Here is a 21,252-nt window from a genome sequence, read left to right as displayed (position 1 = left end):
TTGAGTAGAAGCAGAAACACGCTGTTCTCGTGCATTACTCTTTAAATGCAAATAAGCCCCGCTCCCTTTCCCAGACTAGGACTGTGCCTTTACATCAGATACTCTGCTAAAAAAACATCTGTTTGGGTTTGATTACCATGTCTATCATGCTGCAATAATGCATTTTACAGCCATATCAGTTTAAACTTCTGATATACGGTTTTCTGTGCGCACACATTGAAGCGTGCGCACAGAAAGTGGCTGTCACACAGCATGTGAGTACTAAACTAAGTTCTCTTTCATGTCTTGTTGCGCTTAAACTGTCAAATACAGTTTAAATAAAGTTGTCAAATAAAGTTTATGAACGCACATGAGTTATAAAAACAGTTATAACAATAAGTCAATAAATCCACTGCTCTCTTGTCTCCTCTGAGGCTGGGACTCTAAATAGTGTTCTGTGCTTGTCTGTGCAGCCAACGACAGAACAGTTAGCATGCTTTGCTCAAACTTTGCCATGGTGTTAGAACTGGTACACTGTTATCACTTGTGAAAACAGAATGGAGGCGCCGTGGGTGGAAACATGCAGATTACGGGGCGGTAATATTATATTAAGATCCCCTTTTTACGTCACTGGGGGAGCGAAATCTGCAAGCTTGCAGAGAAAGGATTACCAAAACAAAGTTACTGGGTTGTTCTTTTTCATATTTTCTGGGTTGGTAGATGCACCAGGGACCCGATTATAGTATCTAAACATGGAAAAAGTCTAGTATGATATGCCACCTTTAAAAAATGTATTATATATGAAATCAAAATTTTGCTTGCAGAAACTGTACAGACAAGCAGTTGAGGACATCTTCAGGAAAGGCTACGACCTCAAATCTGATGCTGTTGCCATCAAAGCTGCTAAAGCATCCAGAGACATTATTAGCGATGTGAGTATATACCTTCTTAGCATTTGCTTATATTACTAATTCAAGCTAATTCATACATTTAATATTTTTTTGCCCTGTCACATAAATATAGATAGGAGCCATCTTTAAAGCTAATGTGGTTACAGTATGTAATAGATGTTTTAATGGACTTTTCACAGTACAAGTACAAGACTGGTTATCGTAAGCAAGTTGGCCATCACATTGGAGCCCGCTGTGTCCAAGATGATCCTTTGATCATGCTAGCCTTGAACTCAGCTAAGATTGCTAGTGATGCTCTCTACAAGAAGGACTTCAACAAGTCCAAGACCAAGTTCCACCTCCCAGTGGACCTGCTGTCTCTTGAGCTTGCTAAGAAATGCCAGATCCAAGTCAATGATGCCAACTACAGAACCTACCTGCACAACTGGACCTGCCTGCCTGATTCCAACGATGTCGTCCAGGCCAGGAAGGTCTATGATCTTCAGAGTGACGTGAGTTTCTGTGGAATTTTAATTTGTAACTATAATAAATAAATAAACCTACTTATTTTAACATTTCTCATGTATCTTCTGCCATCAGGCTGTGTATAAGGCTGATATGGAATGGATCAGAGGTACAGGATGGGTACCTATAGGCTCAGTTGATGTAGAGAAGGCTAAAAAGGCTGCTGAGATTTTGAGCGAAAGGAAGTACAGACAACATCCAAGCAACTTCAAGTATACCAGCAAGACAGATGCTGTACCTTTTGCTCTTGCCCAGGCTAATGCCAAGATCATGGACAAGGTATTATTTTCCTAGGAAATCTTACGAATCTGTGAAAATGTAATCTGTGTACAAGAAAATCACTGTTGCATTATTATTGCCTTTCAGAATGCATATGTTGATGCCTGGAATAAGGAGAAGATCAATATCCATGTCATGCCAGACACCCCTGAGATTATTCTTGGACAACAAAACAAACTGAACACAAGCATCGTAAGTACAGTGTTGTAGTGAGCAATAAATCAGAAATAAACACACACTAGTTTACTTTTTAATCTGTATGTGTTGCTTCATCATGTTCTTTGCAGAAATATTACCGTCAAGACTATGAGAGCAGCCTTAAGAAGGGCTACTTCCTGCCTAAGGATGCTGTCGCAGTGAAATCTGCCAAGGCCTCCAGAGACATCATTAGTGACGTAAGTCTCATTGTGGATCTTATCTAACACATTAAACACACACTGTTAAATGATAGTCTTTTGACTATTAAATGATTTCTTTTATGTTTTAAAACCTTGCAGTACAAGTACAAAGCTGGATACAGGAAGCAGCAAGGGCACCACATTGGAGCCCTCAGCATTCGTGATGATCCCTTAATCATGCTAGCCTTGAACTCAGGCAAGATTTCTAGTGATCTTTTGTACAAGAAGGACTTCAACAAGTCCAAGACCAAATATAACCTCCCAGCGGACCTGCTCTCTCTTGAGCTGGCCAAGAAATGTCAGATCCAGGTCAATGATGCCAACTACAGAACCTACCTGCACAACTGGACCTGCCTGCCAGACTCCAATGATGTTGTCCAGGCTAGGAAGGTCTATGACCTGCGCAGTGATGTATGTATATGCCTTATTTGACATACTGTGCTGTTTACATTGGTTTGTTATATTACTACATTAATACTCATTTTGTAAACTTTCAAACTAGGCTGTATACAAAGCTGACCTTGAGTGGATCCGTGGATGTGGCTGGATGCCACACGGATCTATTGACGTCGTCAAAGCCAAGAATGCTCAGACTATCCTTAATGAGCAACTGTACCGCCAGCATCCCAGCACTGTCAAGTTCACCAGTGCTGTGGACCTGCCTGTTATTGTCCTCGCCAAGCAAAATGCTGACATTCTCAGCGATGTAAGATTATTGCCTTTCCTTTTCATTAGTACTTTAATTTATTTGACTGCTCTGATAAGTGAAAGGAGGACAAACACCGGGTAAAATAGTATATTTTTCTATTTTAATTACAGTGAATTATTTATCAAAACTTTTAACTATTGAAATAAATATAATTATACAGTTAATTATAGTAATTGCAATTATAAATTAATGAATGTGCTAGATTAATGCAATAGATGTGTCTTTTTATTTTTGCATCAATATGTGCCAAACAAAGCCTTTAACCTTTCTTTTTTTTAATTATTTTGTTCTCAGAGGAAATACAGAGAAGCATGGGACAAAGATAAGACAACTATCCACATCATGCCAAATACACCTGCCATCGAGTTGTCCAGAGCCAATGCCGTTGCCGTCAGCAATGTAAGCAATCTCACATGCAAGATTGCAGAGTATTACGAAAATGAACTCTATTTTGTGAGCTTGTTGTGCTATTATTGTGTTTTGAGTTTCCATCTTTTTTGTCCTGTTGCAGAAAATGTATACCAAAAACTGGGATGCCACGAAGGCGAAGGCGTACCACATCAAAGAGGATGCCGTCTCTGTGATCAAGGCTAAAGCCTCCAGAGATATAGCCAGTGACGTACGAAATCACAATTATATTGCAATTAGCTTAAATTTTACCTTATAGAACTTCTTTTCTGCTATTTAAGACTAATGCTTACAACTGATTTGATCATCTTTCAAATGTAGTACAAGTACAAGGCTGGTTATCGTAAGCAAGTTGGTCATCACATTGGAGCCCGCTGTGTCCAAGATGATCCTCTGATCATGCTAGCCTTGAACTCAGCTAAGATTGCTAGCGATGCTCTCTACAAGAAGGACTTCAACAAGTCCAAGACCAAGTTCCACCTCCCTGTGGACCTGTTGTCTCTTGAGCTGGCCAAGAAATGCCAGATCCAAGTCAATGATTTTAACTACAGAACTTACCTGCACAACTGGACCTGCCTGCCCGACTCCAATGACGTCGTCCAAGCCAGGAAGGTCTATGATCTGCGTAGTGATGTAAGTGGACCTTTAATTATGTTTAAAAAAATCGATAATGCAGTGTTTTACAATGTTATATGTTTCATTTGATTGTTTTTGATGTTTAGGCTGTGTACAAGGCTGACCTGGAGTGGCTCAGGGGATGTGGATGGATTCCCCATGAGTCTGTTGAAGTCGTCAAAGTGAGGAATGCCCAAAAGGTTCTGGCTGAAGTAAGTCCTTTAGCACTATACTTAGTTTTTCTTGATTTTATTTCGGTTCATGCAATAGAGAAATGTAATGAATTGCTGATTTTATTTTGTCTGATTCACAGAGAGGCTACCGTGTGAAACTGGATGAGCAGAAATACACAACACCCATTGAAAGAATTGACTTTGTGCACTCCAAAAACGCTGCTGACGTGCTCAATGAGGTAAGCAGTAAGATATACACTGTACTTTGGGTACTATGAATATTGTTAGATCTGTGATTAATTGCATGTTTCTTTGCTGTAAGTTGCTTTGGATATAACATAGTCTACATGGATAAATACTTGATTCATTTGTCTAAACATAATATATAAATATTTTAATTAATAATATGCGACCCTGGACCACAAAACCGGTCATAAGAGTCAATTTCTAGATTTATTAAATTAATTTATTAAACTGTGTCTGAAAGCTAAATAAATAAACTTTCCATTGATGTATGGTTCGTTATGATAGAACAATGTTTGGCCGAGATACATCTATTTGAAAATCTGGACTCTGAATGTGCAAAACAAAAATCTTCATGGAACATGATCTTTACTTAATATCCTAAAGATTTTTGGCATAAAAAAAATCTAAAGTTTTGACCCATACAATGTATTTGTGGCTACTGCTACAAATACATATACCCGTGCTACTTGGTTTTGTGGTCCAGGGTCACATATAATAATATATGCAAATAAAGTGTGAAAAAACTCATATTTAAGGTCAAGAATCTAAAAATTAATCTGAAAATAAACAAAGAAATAAAACAAAAAAAAGAAGAAATATAAATGTGAATATAATAAGCATTGTTTCTTTCATAGGTACACAAACAACAGAACTATTACAGTATATTTATTTGACAAACTCATGCTCTCTTCATTGAAATGGTGTCATCCTCAAGACATTAGTTTCACATGGTTTTTGGATACAACTGTTCACCAAGTATCCTCTTTTTTCTTCCCAGGCTAAATACCGTGAGGCCTGGCACCACGACAAGATTAAATACACGTTGACAGACTCTCCAGTTTTGGCTACAGCCAGGGAAGTGGCTAAAATGTACCACCCGGTAATGCATTTTTTATTTTTTGAGATATAACTGCTGTCTGTAATGATTGCTTAAAGTTGAGTAGTAACAAAAATGTCATATTAAACATCACTCATAGCATTTCTACACCAAAACCTGGAACAAGACCAAGGCCAAATCATACTTCATGCCCGGAGATGCGGTTCCGATTAAGCAATGCATCCATACCAGTAAAGTACAGAGTAATGTAAGTAAATAAATAAAACTATACCTAAACCCATTTCACCTTAATGTTATTCATGCACACAAATAAATGCTCCTCTGTTTTCGCAGTACAAGTACAAAGAGGGCTACCGTAAGCAAGTTGGTCATCACATTGGAGCCCTGAGCGTCCAGGATGATCCTCTTCTCATGCTGGCCCTGAACTCGGCTAGGATTGCTAGCGATGCTCTCTACAAGAAAGACTTCAACAAGTCCAAGACCAAGTTTAAGCTCCCAGTGGACATGGTGTCATTTGAACATGCAAAGAAATGCCAGATTCAAGTCAATGATGACAGATACAGAACTCGCTTGCACCAGTGGACATGCTTGCCCGATCAAAATGACGTCATTCAGGCCCGCAAAGCATATGACTTAGCCAGTGACGTAAGTATTGGGTGAAGAGGTTTTTAAATCAAAATAGTTTTTCTTGTTTTTATAAAATATGAAAATGAAGGTAAAGTTTTGTTTTGTATAATATAATACTCTCCCTCCAGAATGTATACAAGGCAGATCTGGAATGGTTACGTGGTTGTGGATGGGTGGCTGCTGACTGTGTGGATCATGTCAAAGTCCGAAAAGCCCAAAAGATTCTGAACGAAGTAAGTTTGACCAAAGTTTGCACAAAGTCTCAGTTATTTTACAAACCTCCATTAACTTACCACAATGACTGTTGCTTTTTTCCCATGCAGAGAATTTACAAGAAGGATGCTAAGGACAACTTTAGCAAATTTACCCACATTGTGGATCGCCCTGAGGTTGTTCTGGCAAAGGTTAACGCCTTTAACCTCAGTGATGTAAGTGTGTTTCACATTTGGCCATTTTCATCTTTATAGGGCAAAACTGGTGTGAAATGGTTAACTTATCTACCATGTTTCTGTTCTTACTTAGCTAAAGTACAAAGAGTCATTCAACCTGGAGAAGGGCCACTACATTGGATCGGAAGATACACCACAGCTGGCCCACAGTAGAGATGTCGCAAAGATGATCAGTGAGGTAACAATCCCCATTCCAGACTTATTTGTATATATTTGCATTTTATTTATGTGATGCATTACATTTTGAATGTTTTGTTGTTGTTATTCTAGAAACTGTACAAAGTCAGCTGGGATGAGAGCAAAGCCACTGGCTACCAGCTGAACCATGAATATATTCCAGTACAACAAGCCAAGAGGACCAGAGACATAATTAGTAATGTAAGTACCAAAAATGTAAAAAATATTGAATAAAATTGACCTTTTTATGGTGTAGAAGTGATATATACAATTGTTAATTGTTTCTTGTATTGAAATACTGCAGTGTAAGTACCTTGGTGCTCACGAGAAAGCCAAAGGTCACTACATGGCTTCAACACTGGTTGACTTCCCTGAGGTGGTTCGCTCTGGCCAAATGGAAAAAATGAAGAATCTGGTGAGTTGTTTCTATTATGACTACAGTCATACATACAAGCCTGAGTTGCTGTTCTTTGGTTTTCACTTGTTATAGTTTATATTTTCCTCATTAACCAGACTTTTATTGATCTGTCCAACAGAGAGACTATCACAAAGCCTACAATGAAACCAAAACTAAGCTCCACATTCCCGCTGACATGATCAGCCACGTGGTTGCCAAGAAATGCCAGGAAATCCTGAGTGATGTGCTATACCGTACACACCTGCACCAGTGGACATGCCATCCTGAGCAGAACGATGCCATCCGTGCACGCAAGGCTAATGAGATCTTGAGTGATGTAGGCTATGGTTACAGTGACATTTAGACTGGTTTGGGTTTGTTGAATGGCTACATTTGACTAATTTCTCCCTGGCAGGTGTTCTACAAAGAGGACCTGAACTGGATGAAGGGTGTTGGCTGTTACGCCTGGGATACTCCTGAGATTGTGCGAGCCAAGAAGTCATATGAGCTACAGAGTGATGTGAGTAACATTATTGCGACTCATCTAGCAATTAACAATAAAGAAACATTATGTTTTCACCTGTTTGAAGGTTTATTTTTGTTTCTGCACAGATTAAATATAAGGCAGAGGGCAAGAAGGAATGGAACAACTACTCCATTGTGACAGACACACCTGTGTATGTGACTGCCGTCCTGGGCCACACTTGGGCCAGTGAGGTTAGTACTCCTATTATTTTGATCACTGAAATACTAGTCTTGTCAACAATCACAATTAATTGTTTTTAAATATACTTTATGAATGAAGGTGATTGGTATCACTGATACCAATATAACTGACGTCTCTAGGAAATTGTTCTTTTTTCTTAATAGTGAACCATTGACTATAGCCATTCAACATTACAGTATAATTGAGAGCCATCAATTTTCACATTCATTACTTAAAATAAAAATTTAAGTGAACTTTAAACTATCTTTACATAAACCCATTATTTACCTGTACCCTTCAGCAAGTAGGAAATATACAGAAACTAAATAAAGTTATCAAACACTAAATACTAAATTATATATAGATTAATCCTTAAAGCTACAAAAGTTATTGATTTCCTCTGTTTTCTTTTGTTCTTTGATTAATAGACATCACAGCAGCTGGGTTAATAGGTTACTTGGCTGCTATTACTTTAGGAGCTGCCGCTGCTGAACATGACGCGGATTTGACATGCATGCTCGTAGTTTCATTAGCACTTTAATATGAAATTATACAGGCTACAGCGTGCACCACCGCATTTGCGTGTGCAATTGAAGTGTGCTTGCTACGAGCACAGTATAATTCCTGACAGAACAGGTAAATTCAATTTTACTGACATATGGCCTCACAACATCTCATCTGACCGCAGTTCACTGTTGTTCTAATGAAGCTCCCTTGTCCCTTGTTACTGCGCTTGTTTGACAAGCACGTGGTGCTGGAGTGAAGTTATAGTGTGCGTCTGAAAAGTCTCCCATTTGATGTGAACGTCAAGACAATCTGTGACTAAATAAATGCAGATCTTGTCAAGAAAAAAAAAAAAAACTAGAGCAGCAGTTGTGAGTGGGGTGGCCAAGCCTTGCCCTGCTCCTGTGTTCACTGCATTAAATATTCTTAATGCCGTTAAACTGAAAAAATCAATCGCCTGTTTATTGAAAAGTTAATGCGCTAATTTTGACAGCACTATGAAATACTTGATTATTATTAGAAGCGCATCACTTTTTAGTTCACTTGGTAATATGCTGCATATTTTGTTTTTTATCCACAGTTGAACTACAGAGAGGCGTATCATAAGGAGAAACACATTTACACCACTGTTCTGGACACCTGCGACTACGCAAGATGCTTCAACCTGAAGGAGATCTACAGCACCGTAAGCCTGCGTGAAAAGCTCTAAAATGCAGAGTTACTAGTTTTATTTGTTGTCCCAGTTTCTGAAATATCTTTGTGTACATCTAGAAAGCCTATTCTGCTGCTTGGGACAAGATCAAGGCCAAGAGCTACAGCCTCCCTCACGATTCCCATGCCTTAGTCCATGCCAAACAACAGAAGGTCATCCTGAGCAAAGTGAGTCCCCTTGTCCAATTCTTACTAATGCCTCCATAGAAGGAGAATTGTCTGATTGTCCTAAACATACTGGATTTTAAACCTTTTTTAGGTTAAATACAAGGAAGATTATGAGAAGTTCAAGACCCTGTACAGCCTGCCCAAGTGTCTTGAGGACGACCCTGCTACTGCAAGATGTATCAAGGCTGGAAAACTGGTTTTGGATGTGAGTAAAGCATCAGCTGAGGTTCAGTTATGTAACTTAGTAAATGTCAAAATAATTGAAACTTTTTTGTAACACCTTTTCCATTAGCGCCTGTACAAAGACAAATATGAGAAGACCAAGGCCAAGATCCACGTACCTCCAGACATGCTTGACATCGTATCCGCACGCAACACTCAGAAGACTGTCAGTGGGGTGGACTACCGTAAATATCTGCACCAGTGGATCTGCCTGCCTGATATGCAGGTGTACGTGCAGGCCCGTAAGGTCAACGAGCAACTGAGCGATGTGAGTTACACCTGCATATCCAAACACACTTCATAATTTCTGTCATACGCAAATGGTAAGCAAGTTAGGTTCCACTGGTTTAAAAGAGATTGCTAACCTTCACATTGCATCTCATTTCAGATCTTCTACAAAGATGACCTCAACTGGTTGAAGGGTGTTGGCTGCTATGCTTGGGACACTCCTGAGATTCTTCGTTGTAAGCAGTCTATGAAACTGCAGAGCGAAGTAAGACTCATTTTTTTTCTTTTCTTTTAGTATACTCCTCATTTTCCATCATCTCACATGTTGTCTTCTTTTCCTGTGTGCTGTTCTCTTTCAGAATCTTTACAGAGCCAAGGGAATCGAGCACTTTAAGGACTACTCTGTGGTTGTAGACACCCCTGTCTATGAAACATGCAAGCAGAGCGCTAAGAACTTGAGCGAGGTATCTCCTCAAAAGCATGTACAAAGTGCCTTTACTGCAATTTGATTGAGAAGCTTCTAACTCATATACTTTGTCTACAGCTCAACTACCGTCATGACTACGTCACAAACGTGATGGGTAAAAACACCGCTCCTGCTGTGACCGTTGATACTGAAAGGGCCCGTCAAGCCAACTACATCCAGAGCGATGTATGATGCCTCCTACCAATACATAAAAATGCATTCTAATCTCTCATTGATGTATGCTTCATATCACTTACTTTTTGTTCCAGAACTTCTACAAAGAGGCCAATAAGATGATTATGCCCACCGGTTACAGTCTGCCCTACGACACTCCCCTAAACAAACAGGCCAAGTCCAACAGCGTCATCACCAGCAATGTACGAAAACACCTACATTTTCAAAATAAAAAGAGATTAAATGTTATGAATGCATCTCAACTGATATTCTAATCTTTGTAGATGAAGTACAGGGAAGCCTATGATCTGATGAAAGCCAGGAATTACAAACTAGATCCTGAAGGTGTCAACTTCGTCACCATTAGGAAGGCCAACAAGGTCATGAACGAAGTAAGTCCAATCTAGTGCTTTTCAATTTAGAAACTGTATACTTTATCACAAACGAGAGTATTAAAAAAGTTTCATTTTGTCATAGCGACTGTATCGTGAGAAATATCATAAGGAAAAGGACAAGATCCACTCTGAGTATGACACACCTGAGATCCGACAGGTTAAGGCCACTCAACACGCAATCAGTGATGTAAGTATGTCTTTATTTTGAAACAAGAGTTCTGTCTCGCACGTTATTTGACCAAAATAATTAGGTGCTCTAATAATGCTTCATTTCCACCTACAGCTGTGCTATAAGGAGAAGTACTTCAACAGCAGAGGAACTCTTCTGCCCATGCCCATCACCCCACAGCTGATGCACTGCTTCCACGTCAACGAGATCAACAGCGATGTAGGTGTCACCCATACAGTACATCCACCTAAATTTACTGTGCCTTGACATTTCCAGGTATGTTAACTGTGTTTTTTTATTTTGCAGCTGAAATATAAAGAGGATCTGCATTGGCTGAGAGGCATTGGTTGCTTCATGGTGGACTCCCCTGAGATGCTCCGAATCCGTGAGATCACCAAGTTTAAAGTAATTATTCATTCACTTATGATCATGCATGTCATATTTCTGATTTTTTTTGGTACTAATCAGCTGTAATGAATTTGCTAGAAATCATATGAGGTTGATGCCAAGAAGAACTTCTCCAACTTCAGTATAGTCCTGGACACACCGGAGTACAAGCGTGTGACTGAACTCAAGACCCACATGAGTAACGTGAGTGATTTTATATCAGCCTCAGTCCTAACATCTCACTTACAGACTTCATTATTTCTGTTTTAATGCCTGTCCACATTCTTCAATGTCTCTATCTGTTTCTATCCACAGATGGTGTACCGAGCTGAGGGCAATAAGGAAAAGACAAAATGCACCACCACTGTGGATGGCCTGGAAATTAAGAGAGCCAAGTGGGCACAGAGTCTGACCAACAAGGTAAATCACTTTTAGCCCTAAAATTTAATGTAAATAATGACTTGCTATAATGGGTCAAATTAAAAGATCATACTCAGGGTTTTTGAATTAAATATGGCAGGTTTTACAAATGACAAAAACAATTTCCGGTCGAAGATATACAAAACATTTTCTTGAAGAAAACATCTTTCATGACTTAAAGCTGGAATTTACTACATGACTTTTGCACAGATTTGCAGTCTTGACAGAAATATGAAGAAATATTTCTTAGAAATATAGAGATTTTACCATAAAATGATTGTGTCTCTTCACAGTACCAGTATGTTGACCTGGCAGCCAAGGAGAGGGCCTTCTTCACCCCAGAATCACACACTCCCATCCTGAACCATGCCCGTTCCATGAAAGTGGTGTACAGTGAGGTAATTCAAGCTTTTCACCACACTAAGATCTTTTTAGCACAAAATAACATGTATGTATGCAGGCAAGTCTGTAAGTCATCTTTTGTATCAGAAAAAGTACAAGGAACAGTATGAGAAGATGAAGCACAAGTATACTCCCATCCATGACACGCCAATCCTGGTTCGTTCCAAGAAAGCCTACCTCAATGCCAGCGATGTAAGTCAACCAGATGCTTTATTTCTTTCTTTACTGGCCTGCTCAATATCAGTAACAGAGCTCTTCTAACAATCTACATCATTCCTCTCCAGCTGCGCTACAAGGAGACCTTCGAGCTGGCTAAGGGACACTACCATGCTGACAAGGACGCCCTAGATATTCTCTGTGCCAAGAGGGTCAGAGATGACATCAGTGAGGTAAATAAACTAACTTTTGGGTTGCTTTAAACATGAATGTGATTTAGTGAGGTATTAGTCTCGTGTAGCCAGACCTTCTGGGATCCTTGGATGCTTTGAATGGCCATGGACCATAAGACTGACAAGTAAAGCAACCAGTCACGTTTTTTTATTTTGTGCCCTGTCATGTTTAAGGGCTTCTATGTCATTAACTCTACATATTTCACAATCTTTTGAAAGTCTAGTGTTTAATTGATCCTGATACAGTAAGTGCTTATTATCACAGTTGTAAACACAACCGCATTTTTTCTTCCATGAGGGGATTTGGTGTCACAGCATCTTTGTTTCCAGGTGGGATGTTAAAGAACGTGACACAAACCTCTCCCAGAAATCCCATCAAAATTCCTGAAGTGTTTTTAATTTTGTGTGCCATATGCATTAGATGTTCAGTTAACAGTCTGTGGCTGTAATGTCTGAGGCTGAGACTAGTGAGGAATCATGTCACTCACTCAATTCTTTTACAGGTCAAATACAGGGAGAAGTACATCAACTCATTGGGCACCTGGAAGTCTATCCCTGACCGCCCTGAGTTCTTCCACAGCAAGATTGTGAGGGACTGCATCAGTGACGTAAGTATAGCTACAAATCATAATTCTTGTTTCTATAATTTCTCAGCTCACATTGACAGAAACTCATCACTCTCACATGTTCTTATCCACATTAGATCAAGTACAAAGAGGATCTGGACTGGATCAAGGGAATCGGTTGCTATGTTTGGGACACACCTGCTTTGGTGCATGCTGAACACAACAAGGCCCTCTACAGTGAAGTAAAGAGAATCCACCATTTTATTCATTTCTACTTATCCCTGCTCATTTACTCGGTACTATGCTATATAACAAATCCTGCTCTTACTATTTTCTATCTGTTTTTGTCAACAGAGACTCTACAAAGCATCATTCGAGAAGAACAGAGCCAACTTCAAGTACACATGTGACACGCCATTCTTTGAGGCTGCCAAGAACGCTTCACTTCTGATCAATGATGTAAGTCAATGGAAGCATGACTTTATATCATAATACTTTGGTATATTAATGACTAAGAACAATGGAGAAGCAAATAAAATACAAAATGGATGCTTACATAACCTGTGTTTTTTTTCACTGCTTCTATAATGGGTACAGCTTTAAAGGTATTACAACATGTTTATTACCATCTGAAACTGACGTCATATCTTTATTAAGATTTTACTTTGAGTTTACCTGTTATGACTTTTTTCTCACCTAAATGAGTGCTAATTTTTACTGCTCTCGAGGCCGTTGTCTTTAACTTCTGTTTTGAAATCCTGAGCAGAGGTCCTACCGTTCAAGCTATGAGAAGTCTAAGGATAAGTACACCGTAGTTGTAGATGACCCTAGAAACATCTTGGCTAAGGAGGCCAGCAAGTTGAGTCAGGTAAAACCACCAGCTCCAGCCGCCCCCTATGGGTTCATCCCCTGCCACGGGGGCCCGAGCATGAGGTCGTCTCCTATCCACTGGATGGCTCTGTCGCATGGCTACAGTGTCTCTCGATCGTGTTTTTTTTTTTTAATCCCGATTTAGGATTTTTTTGCATCTGCACAGTTTGGGCCAAAATCTGTGTGCTCTAGATACCACTTCATCTGAACAGCTTGTTAGCTAAATCATGAGTTAAGGGATAAGGTTAAGGTTACTCTTTTAAAATCTCTTGTCTGGAGTACACAGTTTGGTACCGAGCAACTCTACCTGAACTTCAGGAGCCACGTTTCGTCTCTGTCGTTTTGTCATGTGTGGCATGATTTGTCCGTCTGTGTGTTTTTTCAATGAACAGGGAAAATACAAATTCAAGGCCAAGGAGTTACTCAAGAGTGGCTGCAATGAGCTGCTCCGTCCTGACATTCTAGGTGCCATGTACAACTCTGGCATGTGGAGTAAGGTAACCATCTGCCCAATGGTAGTCCACTCCAAGCCCTGTAAAAATCTCATCTATTCATTAACGCATTCCTAACTTCACCTTTAATGGTCATATGTACCCATTAACTATCACTAGTTTGGATTTTCTACCCTACCCTGCCTTTAAAACACATCCACTGATCACTGTCCATAACTCCATCGAGTTTGCTAGGAAAAACAGGTAAAGTTTCAGTATACAGGCCGTATGGCACTGTAATGCAGTATTTTCATGCTGGCATACATACATGCAAGTCAGCTACATAGTAGAGATAGATTTTAACTGAAAGTTAAACTATGTTAGGATAAGGATTTTTTCATAATGTCAAATCACAGTTTGTGGGGGCAAGATGTCACGAGTAAAAAGTGTGACAACTAGCCCAGTCTCCCTTAATTTAAGGTTATTATTTTACAAGAAAAAAAGAAACGATACAATGATGATTTAAATTATTTAATTAAAATATTATTTAATAAAATAAGTAGTTACTGCTTCAAAATATATTTAGTTAAAATGTCAATGTTTAATGTGAAGTTTTGTTTTATAAACAGAAGCACTAATAAAGGAAAAAATGCATTCAGTCAGAGAAGATATGCCATGTTCAAAAGTTTGCAGTAGAATGAGCATAGAGATGAAGACATTATACGGTAGCCTTAACAAAGTGTAACTTGTAAGTGTCTTTCTGTATATTGTTGCCTGAAGTTGCTTTCCACTTCTTTTGGCTTACTGCATATTGCATGTTCTCTGTTGCATGTATGTATGTATGTATGTATGTATGTATGTGTGGTTGATGAGTATCTTAGTATCCATAAGCCATTTTTGGCTTGCTTTCCACTGGATGAATTTTGTGGAAGGCAAGTTTTAATTTAACTGAAGACTGTCATCATAAATCCTTCCCTTTTAACCTTTTAATGCATGATATTGCCAGTTATTATACAACTTGCTGTAACTTTTTAATAACCTAATTAAGATTCAGAATCATGCTTTTTCTGACTATCATTTTTTTTCCATCACTTCCTGTAGTGGAAGTACAGAGAGAAGTATGAACGTGCCAAATCGAAGTACACCGCAGTGCTGGATACCCCTGATTACCAAGTTGCCAAGCGCAGCAAGCAGATCAGTGATGTAAGTGTTATCATCATAATATTAAAAGCATTTGTACACTTAGTAGATATTCTTAATTTTTAGTGTCACTTGAGAATTATTCCAGTCATTGTATGTGAATGCATTCATCTGTTCTCCTCTTTAGATCATTTATAAGATGGAATACAACAAGACCAAAGCGACAAGTTACACTCTTGGGCATGACACTCCCACGAGCCAGCACATGAAGAAGGTCAAGGAGATCACCAGCAATGTAGGTTTACCCTTCTTTACATTTCCAGAAAGAAACAAAATTCTTTTTATGTCAGCATATACATAAACTCAGTCTTCTGTGTTTCTTTTTACAGCTGAAATACAAGGAAGTGTATGAAAGAAACAAGGCTCACATCAACATGGCTCCTGACGCTCACGACATTCGTGCCGCCAAGGAAGCCTACAAGAACATCAGCAATGTGAGTCTGCATTGATCTGCTTGAGCATCTGTGAAACTGAATTGCAAATCTTATTTTTAATCTCATTATTTTTGCTTTTTTTCTCCTTGTAGCTTGACTACAAGAAGAAATATGAAGCCACCAAGAACAAATGGATCTGGACTGTGGACAGACCTGATTTCATCCATGCTGCTAAGAACAGCTTCCAGCAGAGTGATGTTTGTGCCACTCCATCTTCTACCGCAGTTTCATTTATAGATCATTTATAATTGCAGATTAATGAATTGGTTTATTTGTAATTCACAGGTTGAGTACAAGTACGATAAGGAAATGTTGAAGGGCTGTGTAATGTCTGTTCCTGATGATAAATACACCATTCTGGCTAAGCAGAACTCTGAGCTTGCTAGTGGTGTGAGTGCCATTTTCCATATTTGAGAATCAACATACAATATATAGACTAGTTAAACTAACGAAAAATGTTATGGTTCTTCAGGTGAAATACAAGGAGAAGTATGAGAAGGCAAAGGGCCAGTACATTTCTGTCCATGACACTCCTCAAATCCTTCATGCTAAATCAGTGGCTAAACTTGTGTCTGAGGTATGGCACACTCTAATGTTATGTGTGTAGATTCATTTAAGCGTTGCAAAATATTTTTGAAAATTCACGTTCAAATTTTTGTACAGTCTAAATACAAGGAGGCCAGCAAAAAAGATCTCCAGTCAGGCGGCTTCACCACTCTGGCTGAAACCCGTGAGACTGCCCACAGCAAAGAGGTTGCCAAAATCACAAGTGCTGTAAGTCTAAACACACTTTTCTTTCACACCTTTATTATAAGAAACTTCATTTATAGCGATTGCATTGTGACTGCCAATCATAATCTCACGTGATCTTTTCACAGAAATTGTACAAGCAGAAGTTTGAGAAGGAGAAAGGAAAGTCTAACTACAACCAAATGATTGCTCCTCCTGATGTGCAACATGCCATGGAAGTGGCCAAGAACCAAAGCAATGTAAGGAATTAACATGTATCTGCCTCAAATAATAGTCTCGGATGGAGATGATTTCAAATCACACGTCTCTTTTTGTATAGATTGCCTATAAACAGGAGGCTAAAGCCAAGTTGACGTACACTTCAGTTGCTGACCGCCCAGATATCAGGAAAGCCACTCAAACTGCTAAGCTCGTCAGTGAGGTGAGGGTCTCTTTAAAGGGACAGTTCAATTACTCACCCTTATGTCATTCCAAACACATAAATAAGACTTTTGTTTGCAGATATAAGTTTATATGTGAGTAAAAGCATATATTAAATCTGTATACTATATAAAATGATTGTCTCTTCTGAAAAACAATCTCTTTATGTACGTTTTAAAATGTTTAAAATGTTTTGGGAGAATGGACTTTAATGAAGGGTCAGAAATTTATGGAAGGCAGTTTTCATTACCGAATAAAAAATTGTGATTAATTATCTCACAGTTCTGACCTTTTTTCTTGCAATTGCAAGTTTACGTCTTGCAATTCTGACTTTTTTCTCAGAATTGTGAGATATAAACTCACAATTGCAATGTCAGAACAAACTCACAATTCTGAGAAATTAACTTGCAATTCTGAGAACTCGTCTTTCTCAGAAATGGGAGATATAAACTCACAATTGTGACGACTTTTCAGAATTGCAAGTTTATATCTCACAATTGGAACTTTTCTCATAATTGGGAGTTTCTATCTCATAATTCTGACTTTAAACATGCAATTGCAAGTTATTAAGTCAGAATTGTAAGACATAAACTCACAATTCTGAGAATATATAATTTATTTTTATGTCAAAATTGCAGGATATAATTTATAACAATTGTGAGACAAAGTATCAGAATTGTGAGATACAGACTTGCATTTGTAAGAAAAAAAGTTGCATTTGTGAGTTTATATCACGCAGTTATGAGAAAACAAGTCTGAATTTTAAGTTTATATCTTGCAATTCTGACTTTATAATTTGGAAGTTGCAAGTTTATATCATGCAGTTGCTGAGAAAGAAAGAATTGTGAAATAAAAAGTCACAAAAACATTGTACATATTTTATTCAGTCAAGAACAGGCCATAGAAATCCCTCAGGTTTCTCTGAAAATATTTGTTTCAAAGATAAACAAAGGTCTTATGGGTTTTGAACCACATGGTGAGTAAATAATGACAGAATTTTCAATTTTGAGTGAACTATTCCTTTAAGTTATGCAGTCCTCTGTAGTAAAGTCTTAACAAAAAAGCATGTATTGTTGTAATAGTAAGTAGTAATGGTTGCAAAAACTGTACTTGTAGATCGGATACCGCGATAAGGCTCGCCAGGAGGCCAGCCGTGGTGGAACGCTGATCGGCCGTCCTGATATCGCACTGGCCACTGAGGTGTCCAAACTGACTAGTCAGGTAATACCGTTCGCAACCCCACACTAACGACGATCCAGTCCATAGACTTGTTATAATTTATCCACAAGGAACACAGGGGTTTAGCTTAAAGCCACTGGATATGTATTTTGACACTGATTTCCTTACACCTTCACCATCATGGCAGCTGCATGTCTTCATTATGCAGTAGTACTCAAAGATAGCAGTAGATTTAAATGCCTCAGCAGTGCTTCTCATGCCCATCAGCATTAATACCGTCATTGTCTATGTGAGCCCTGAGTGTCTCTTGTAATCTCTACCACCTCCATCTGCTCACTCCTCTCTATCTGCCCTGTATTTATTCATGCCTCTCCACCTCACTCGTTCCTTTCTCTGTAATCCATCCATCTGTTCATTCATAAATTCATTTTCACTGTTCTGTTCCATCTCATTGATGTCACCCTGCCATTTCACTGCGCTTTTTAGGTGGAGACATCCCTCCATGGTGCTGCCTCCTTTGACACTCCTCAGATGCGGCATATTAAGAAAATGAGTGCCCTGACTAGTGATGTAAGAAGGGTCCCTGGCCCCTGGGGGTGACATTTGCACTTCTCTGTCTGTCTGATGTCTATGTTCTCTTTCCCATTGACTCACCCAGTTGTTGAATTCAGTGGCACTCAACTTGATAAGACTTGATTTCTGGGTCCTGTAGAAATTGAAATATTTTTGTTGGTTTTCAATGTTTTTGCCAACTCAGTTTTACATTCCCACCCATTTCTTTTTTTTTTTTTTGTCTTTTTGTTGCTGATTTTGTCTCTTTTTGTGTTTGTCATGCAAGCTTTTGCCTTGTTGCCAAGCATAGGCTTATAGGCCAGCACTCTCATTATTTCTCATCAATAGCATTTTTTCTGGCATGCAAACTGTTTTATCTCTTGTCTCTCATTCCTTTGACATGCTGTTGTATTGAGGAGTGTGCAGATTCAATAAACAACTCTATTATTTAACATTAATTAAAAAATGTTAAATCATTCATGTCACTGCTGTTGTAGAGACCAAAAACACACTTGTCACAACTGTTGATTGATTTTATTTTGTACAGTATTGAAAGCAATCATTTGGTCTGTACACTCCTTATGTGACTCTGTTTGCTTGACGTCATAAATTTGTTTCCTCTACAGATCTGGAGCTTTTTCAAAATCTCTTGGAAAAGATTTAACCTCTCTACCACCTTCCTTCCAGTTAAAGCTGAAGTGTGTCATTTTTCTTTAAGTAGGCCTATTTTAAGGGGTAGTTCATCCAGAAATCACCACAAAGATGTTTTGTATTAGTTAGGGGCCAAGCACATGTAGCAGAGGCCAGCTAGTAGGTGCTGTGCAGGTAAACCTTAGTCCCCGATCTCAAGAGACGCACTAGCGACTGACGCTTGAGGTTGCAGCCTTTAGCCTCCTTGTTAGTGCGTCCGCCTCCCGTGCCGGAGACCCAGGTTCGAGACCCGCTCGGACCTGGGTGTGTGGGGTTACATTGGTGCTGTGACCCGAACGGGAGTGAGGTTTAGGGGGGTGAGTGTAACGGAGGCCAGCTAGTAGGTGCTGCACAGGTAAACCTCACTCCCCGATCTCAAGAGACGCACTAGCGACTGACGCTAGAGGTTCCAGCCTTTAGCCTCCTTGTTAGTGCGTCCGCCTCCCGTGCCGGAGACCTGGGTCCGAGACCCGCTCGGAGCGGGTGTGGTAGGACCCGGGGGTGTAGGGGTTACACACAGAAGGTGGGATGGTGCCTATTGTATCTGTTGGCGTTCTTTTTCTTCTTCTTCTGCTACAGAGTCTATGTCTGCCCATAGAATCTATTGCAGGAAAGTTTTAAAATTTGGCACACTGGTTAAGGACAGTCCCAACATTAACCATAGCAAGTTTGGAGTCTCTAACTCAAACTCTCTAGTGCCACCACTTGTCCAAACATTCACTCATGTTTATGCTAATACCTTTTGAACCGTAAGGCACAGAGGGAATTTTTTTTGAACTTGTCCTAGACGGTTTGTCTGATATTCACTAAAATTGGCTCAGATCATCTTCAGACCATGCTGGCAAAGAGTTATGTAATTCAAGTTCATTCGTCTAACCGTTCTCGAATAACACACAAACGAATCCTACAAAAAGCATGCAAACATGGATGTAAGGCTATATCTCTGCAATGGTTAGAGGTATTGATAAACAAAATAGGTATGTGTTATAACAAGCATGACCTGAGGCTACCTGCAGTGTTTTGGCGCAGTGCCACCTAGTGGTCAGGAGATATGAAAAATAGCTATTTTTGCTTATAACTTCTGAATGGTTTGGCCAAAAATCTCAAAACTGCTCTCTTTAGATTCGGTGCATGGTGTCAAGTGGAACAATACCCATGTCAGTCATTTTTGCCTTTGTCAATTTAGAATTTTGTTGTAAAGTGCTATATTTTACGAACACATAGAAGTATCGTTACGAATCTCGGTATGCATCTACAACACCATGCCCTGATGGTTCTCAAAAAATTTTGGAGTAGCGCCACCTTCTGGTCAAAGGTTATTATGAAAATTCAAAAAATGCTAAGAACTTTTGGTTACGCTAGCCTATTATAATAAAACTGATGTTGATAGATTCCTTGGATCATGCCGAGAATTTTGCCCTAATTGGCCTAACTTCCTGTCCGCCATTTTAATTCATGTTGAAAACCTACTTTTTTTAACTCCTCCTCGACCATTCATTTATCACCAAATATGACTCGGATCATCTTCAGAATACTCCTTGGGTCATGCTAAAAACATAGATATAAATAATGCCTACTTTTTCAAAACTCCTCCTCTACCATTGGTCCGATTTTTACCAAAATCGAATCACATCATCAGACAGTGCTGATGAAAAGTTATGGAATTGTTGTGTTTGTATAGCGCTGCAACAAATTTGAGGCATAATGTCAGATTATGTCTGAGGCTGTATCTCTGCAAAGCTTTGACATATTGACACCAAAATTTGTGTGTGCCATTGTTACCTCACACAGAACACGTCACATCAATTTGATAACAGTGCCACCTATTGGTCAAAAGTGATAAGCCGCTAAATCATTTTACCAGTGGTTGTATTTATGATTTTTCAGCCATTTCAATTATAATCATCCTAGCAATTCCCGCACACTATCGTAACTTGCAAAGAAGTAATATTTATTGACACAACGTTTCAGTCACACGACCTTCATCAGGAGGAAGGTCGTGTGACCGAAACGTTGTGTCAATAAATATTACTTCTTTGCAAGTTATGATAGTGTGCGGGAATTGCTTGTTTGTTGAAACGATCCACCTGGTTGGTCTTATTATCCTAC

The 21,252-nt window shown here is 39.1% G+C and overlaps 1 protein-coding gene across 1 annotated transcript in view; it reads left to right on the top strand.

The window, feature by feature from the left end:
* The window catches only part of LOC141340123 (nebulin-like), a 126,529-nt gene that overhangs the window by 26,750 nt on the left and 78,527 nt on the right, over positions 1-21,252 (top strand). The window contains exons 62-116 of the mRNA XM_073845053.1: positions 804-911; positions 1,070-1,381; positions 1,470-1,673; positions 1,761-1,865; positions 1,961-2,068; positions 2,171-2,482; positions 2,574-2,777; positions 3,075-3,179; positions 3,292-3,399; positions 3,510-3,821; positions 3,911-4,015; positions 4,117-4,215; positions 5,001-5,102; positions 5,200-5,307; positions 5,394-5,705; positions 5,816-5,920; positions 6,011-6,115; positions 6,210-6,314; positions 6,407-6,514; positions 6,618-6,728; positions 6,850-7,047; positions 7,126-7,230; positions 7,323-7,427; positions 8,501-8,605; positions 8,692-8,799; positions 8,891-9,004; positions 9,092-9,289; positions 9,410-9,514; positions 9,609-9,713; positions 9,794-9,901; positions 9,985-10,092; positions 10,174-10,281; positions 10,367-10,471; positions 10,568-10,672; positions 10,760-10,858; positions 10,940-11,044; positions 11,156-11,260; positions 11,554-11,658; positions 11,750-11,854; positions 11,947-12,051; positions 12,555-12,659; positions 12,755-12,859; positions 12,972-13,076; positions 13,880-13,984; positions 15,020-15,121; positions 15,246-15,353; positions 15,448-15,552; positions 15,645-15,749; positions 15,838-15,942; positions 16,025-16,129; positions 16,216-16,326; positions 16,431-16,541; positions 16,622-16,723; positions 17,839-17,943; positions 18,388-18,471. Of these exons, the coding sequence (XP_073701154.1) occupies positions 804-911; positions 1,070-1,381; positions 1,470-1,673; positions 1,761-1,865; positions 1,961-2,068; positions 2,171-2,482; positions 2,574-2,777; positions 3,075-3,179; positions 3,292-3,399; positions 3,510-3,821; positions 3,911-4,015; positions 4,117-4,215; positions 5,001-5,102; positions 5,200-5,307; positions 5,394-5,705; positions 5,816-5,920; positions 6,011-6,115; positions 6,210-6,314; positions 6,407-6,514; positions 6,618-6,728; positions 6,850-7,047; positions 7,126-7,230; positions 7,323-7,427; positions 8,501-8,605; positions 8,692-8,799; positions 8,891-9,004; positions 9,092-9,289; positions 9,410-9,514; positions 9,609-9,713; positions 9,794-9,901; positions 9,985-10,092; positions 10,174-10,281; positions 10,367-10,471; positions 10,568-10,672; positions 10,760-10,858; positions 10,940-11,044; positions 11,156-11,260; positions 11,554-11,658; positions 11,750-11,854; positions 11,947-12,051; positions 12,555-12,659; positions 12,755-12,859; positions 12,972-13,076; positions 13,880-13,984; positions 15,020-15,121; positions 15,246-15,353; positions 15,448-15,552; positions 15,645-15,749; positions 15,838-15,942; positions 16,025-16,129; positions 16,216-16,326; positions 16,431-16,541; positions 16,622-16,723; positions 17,839-17,943; positions 18,388-18,471 (7,002 nt within the window). The remainder of the gene's footprint in view (positions 1-803; positions 912-1,069; positions 1,382-1,469; positions 1,674-1,760; positions 1,866-1,960; positions 2,069-2,170; positions 2,483-2,573; positions 2,778-3,074; positions 3,180-3,291; positions 3,400-3,509; positions 3,822-3,910; positions 4,016-4,116; positions 4,216-5,000; positions 5,103-5,199; positions 5,308-5,393; positions 5,706-5,815; positions 5,921-6,010; positions 6,116-6,209; positions 6,315-6,406; positions 6,515-6,617; positions 6,729-6,849; positions 7,048-7,125; positions 7,231-7,322; positions 7,428-8,500; positions 8,606-8,691; positions 8,800-8,890; positions 9,005-9,091; positions 9,290-9,409; positions 9,515-9,608; positions 9,714-9,793; positions 9,902-9,984; positions 10,093-10,173; positions 10,282-10,366; positions 10,472-10,567; positions 10,673-10,759; positions 10,859-10,939; positions 11,045-11,155; positions 11,261-11,553; positions 11,659-11,749; positions 11,855-11,946; positions 12,052-12,554; positions 12,660-12,754; positions 12,860-12,971; positions 13,077-13,879; positions 13,985-15,019; positions 15,122-15,245; positions 15,354-15,447; positions 15,553-15,644; positions 15,750-15,837; positions 15,943-16,024; positions 16,130-16,215; positions 16,327-16,430; positions 16,542-16,621; positions 16,724-17,838; positions 17,944-18,387; positions 18,472-21,252) is intronic.

The sequence above is a fragment of the Garra rufa genome, chromosome 8 (assembly GCF_049309525.1).
Source record: "Garra rufa chromosome 8, GarRuf1.0, whole genome shotgun sequence".
Classification (NCBI taxonomy): Eukaryota; Metazoa; Chordata; class Actinopteri; order Cypriniformes; family Cyprinidae; genus Garra; species Garra rufa.
Note: the sequence above shows the minus strand (reverse complement) of the source record. Positions and strands in the feature narration are given on the sequence as shown.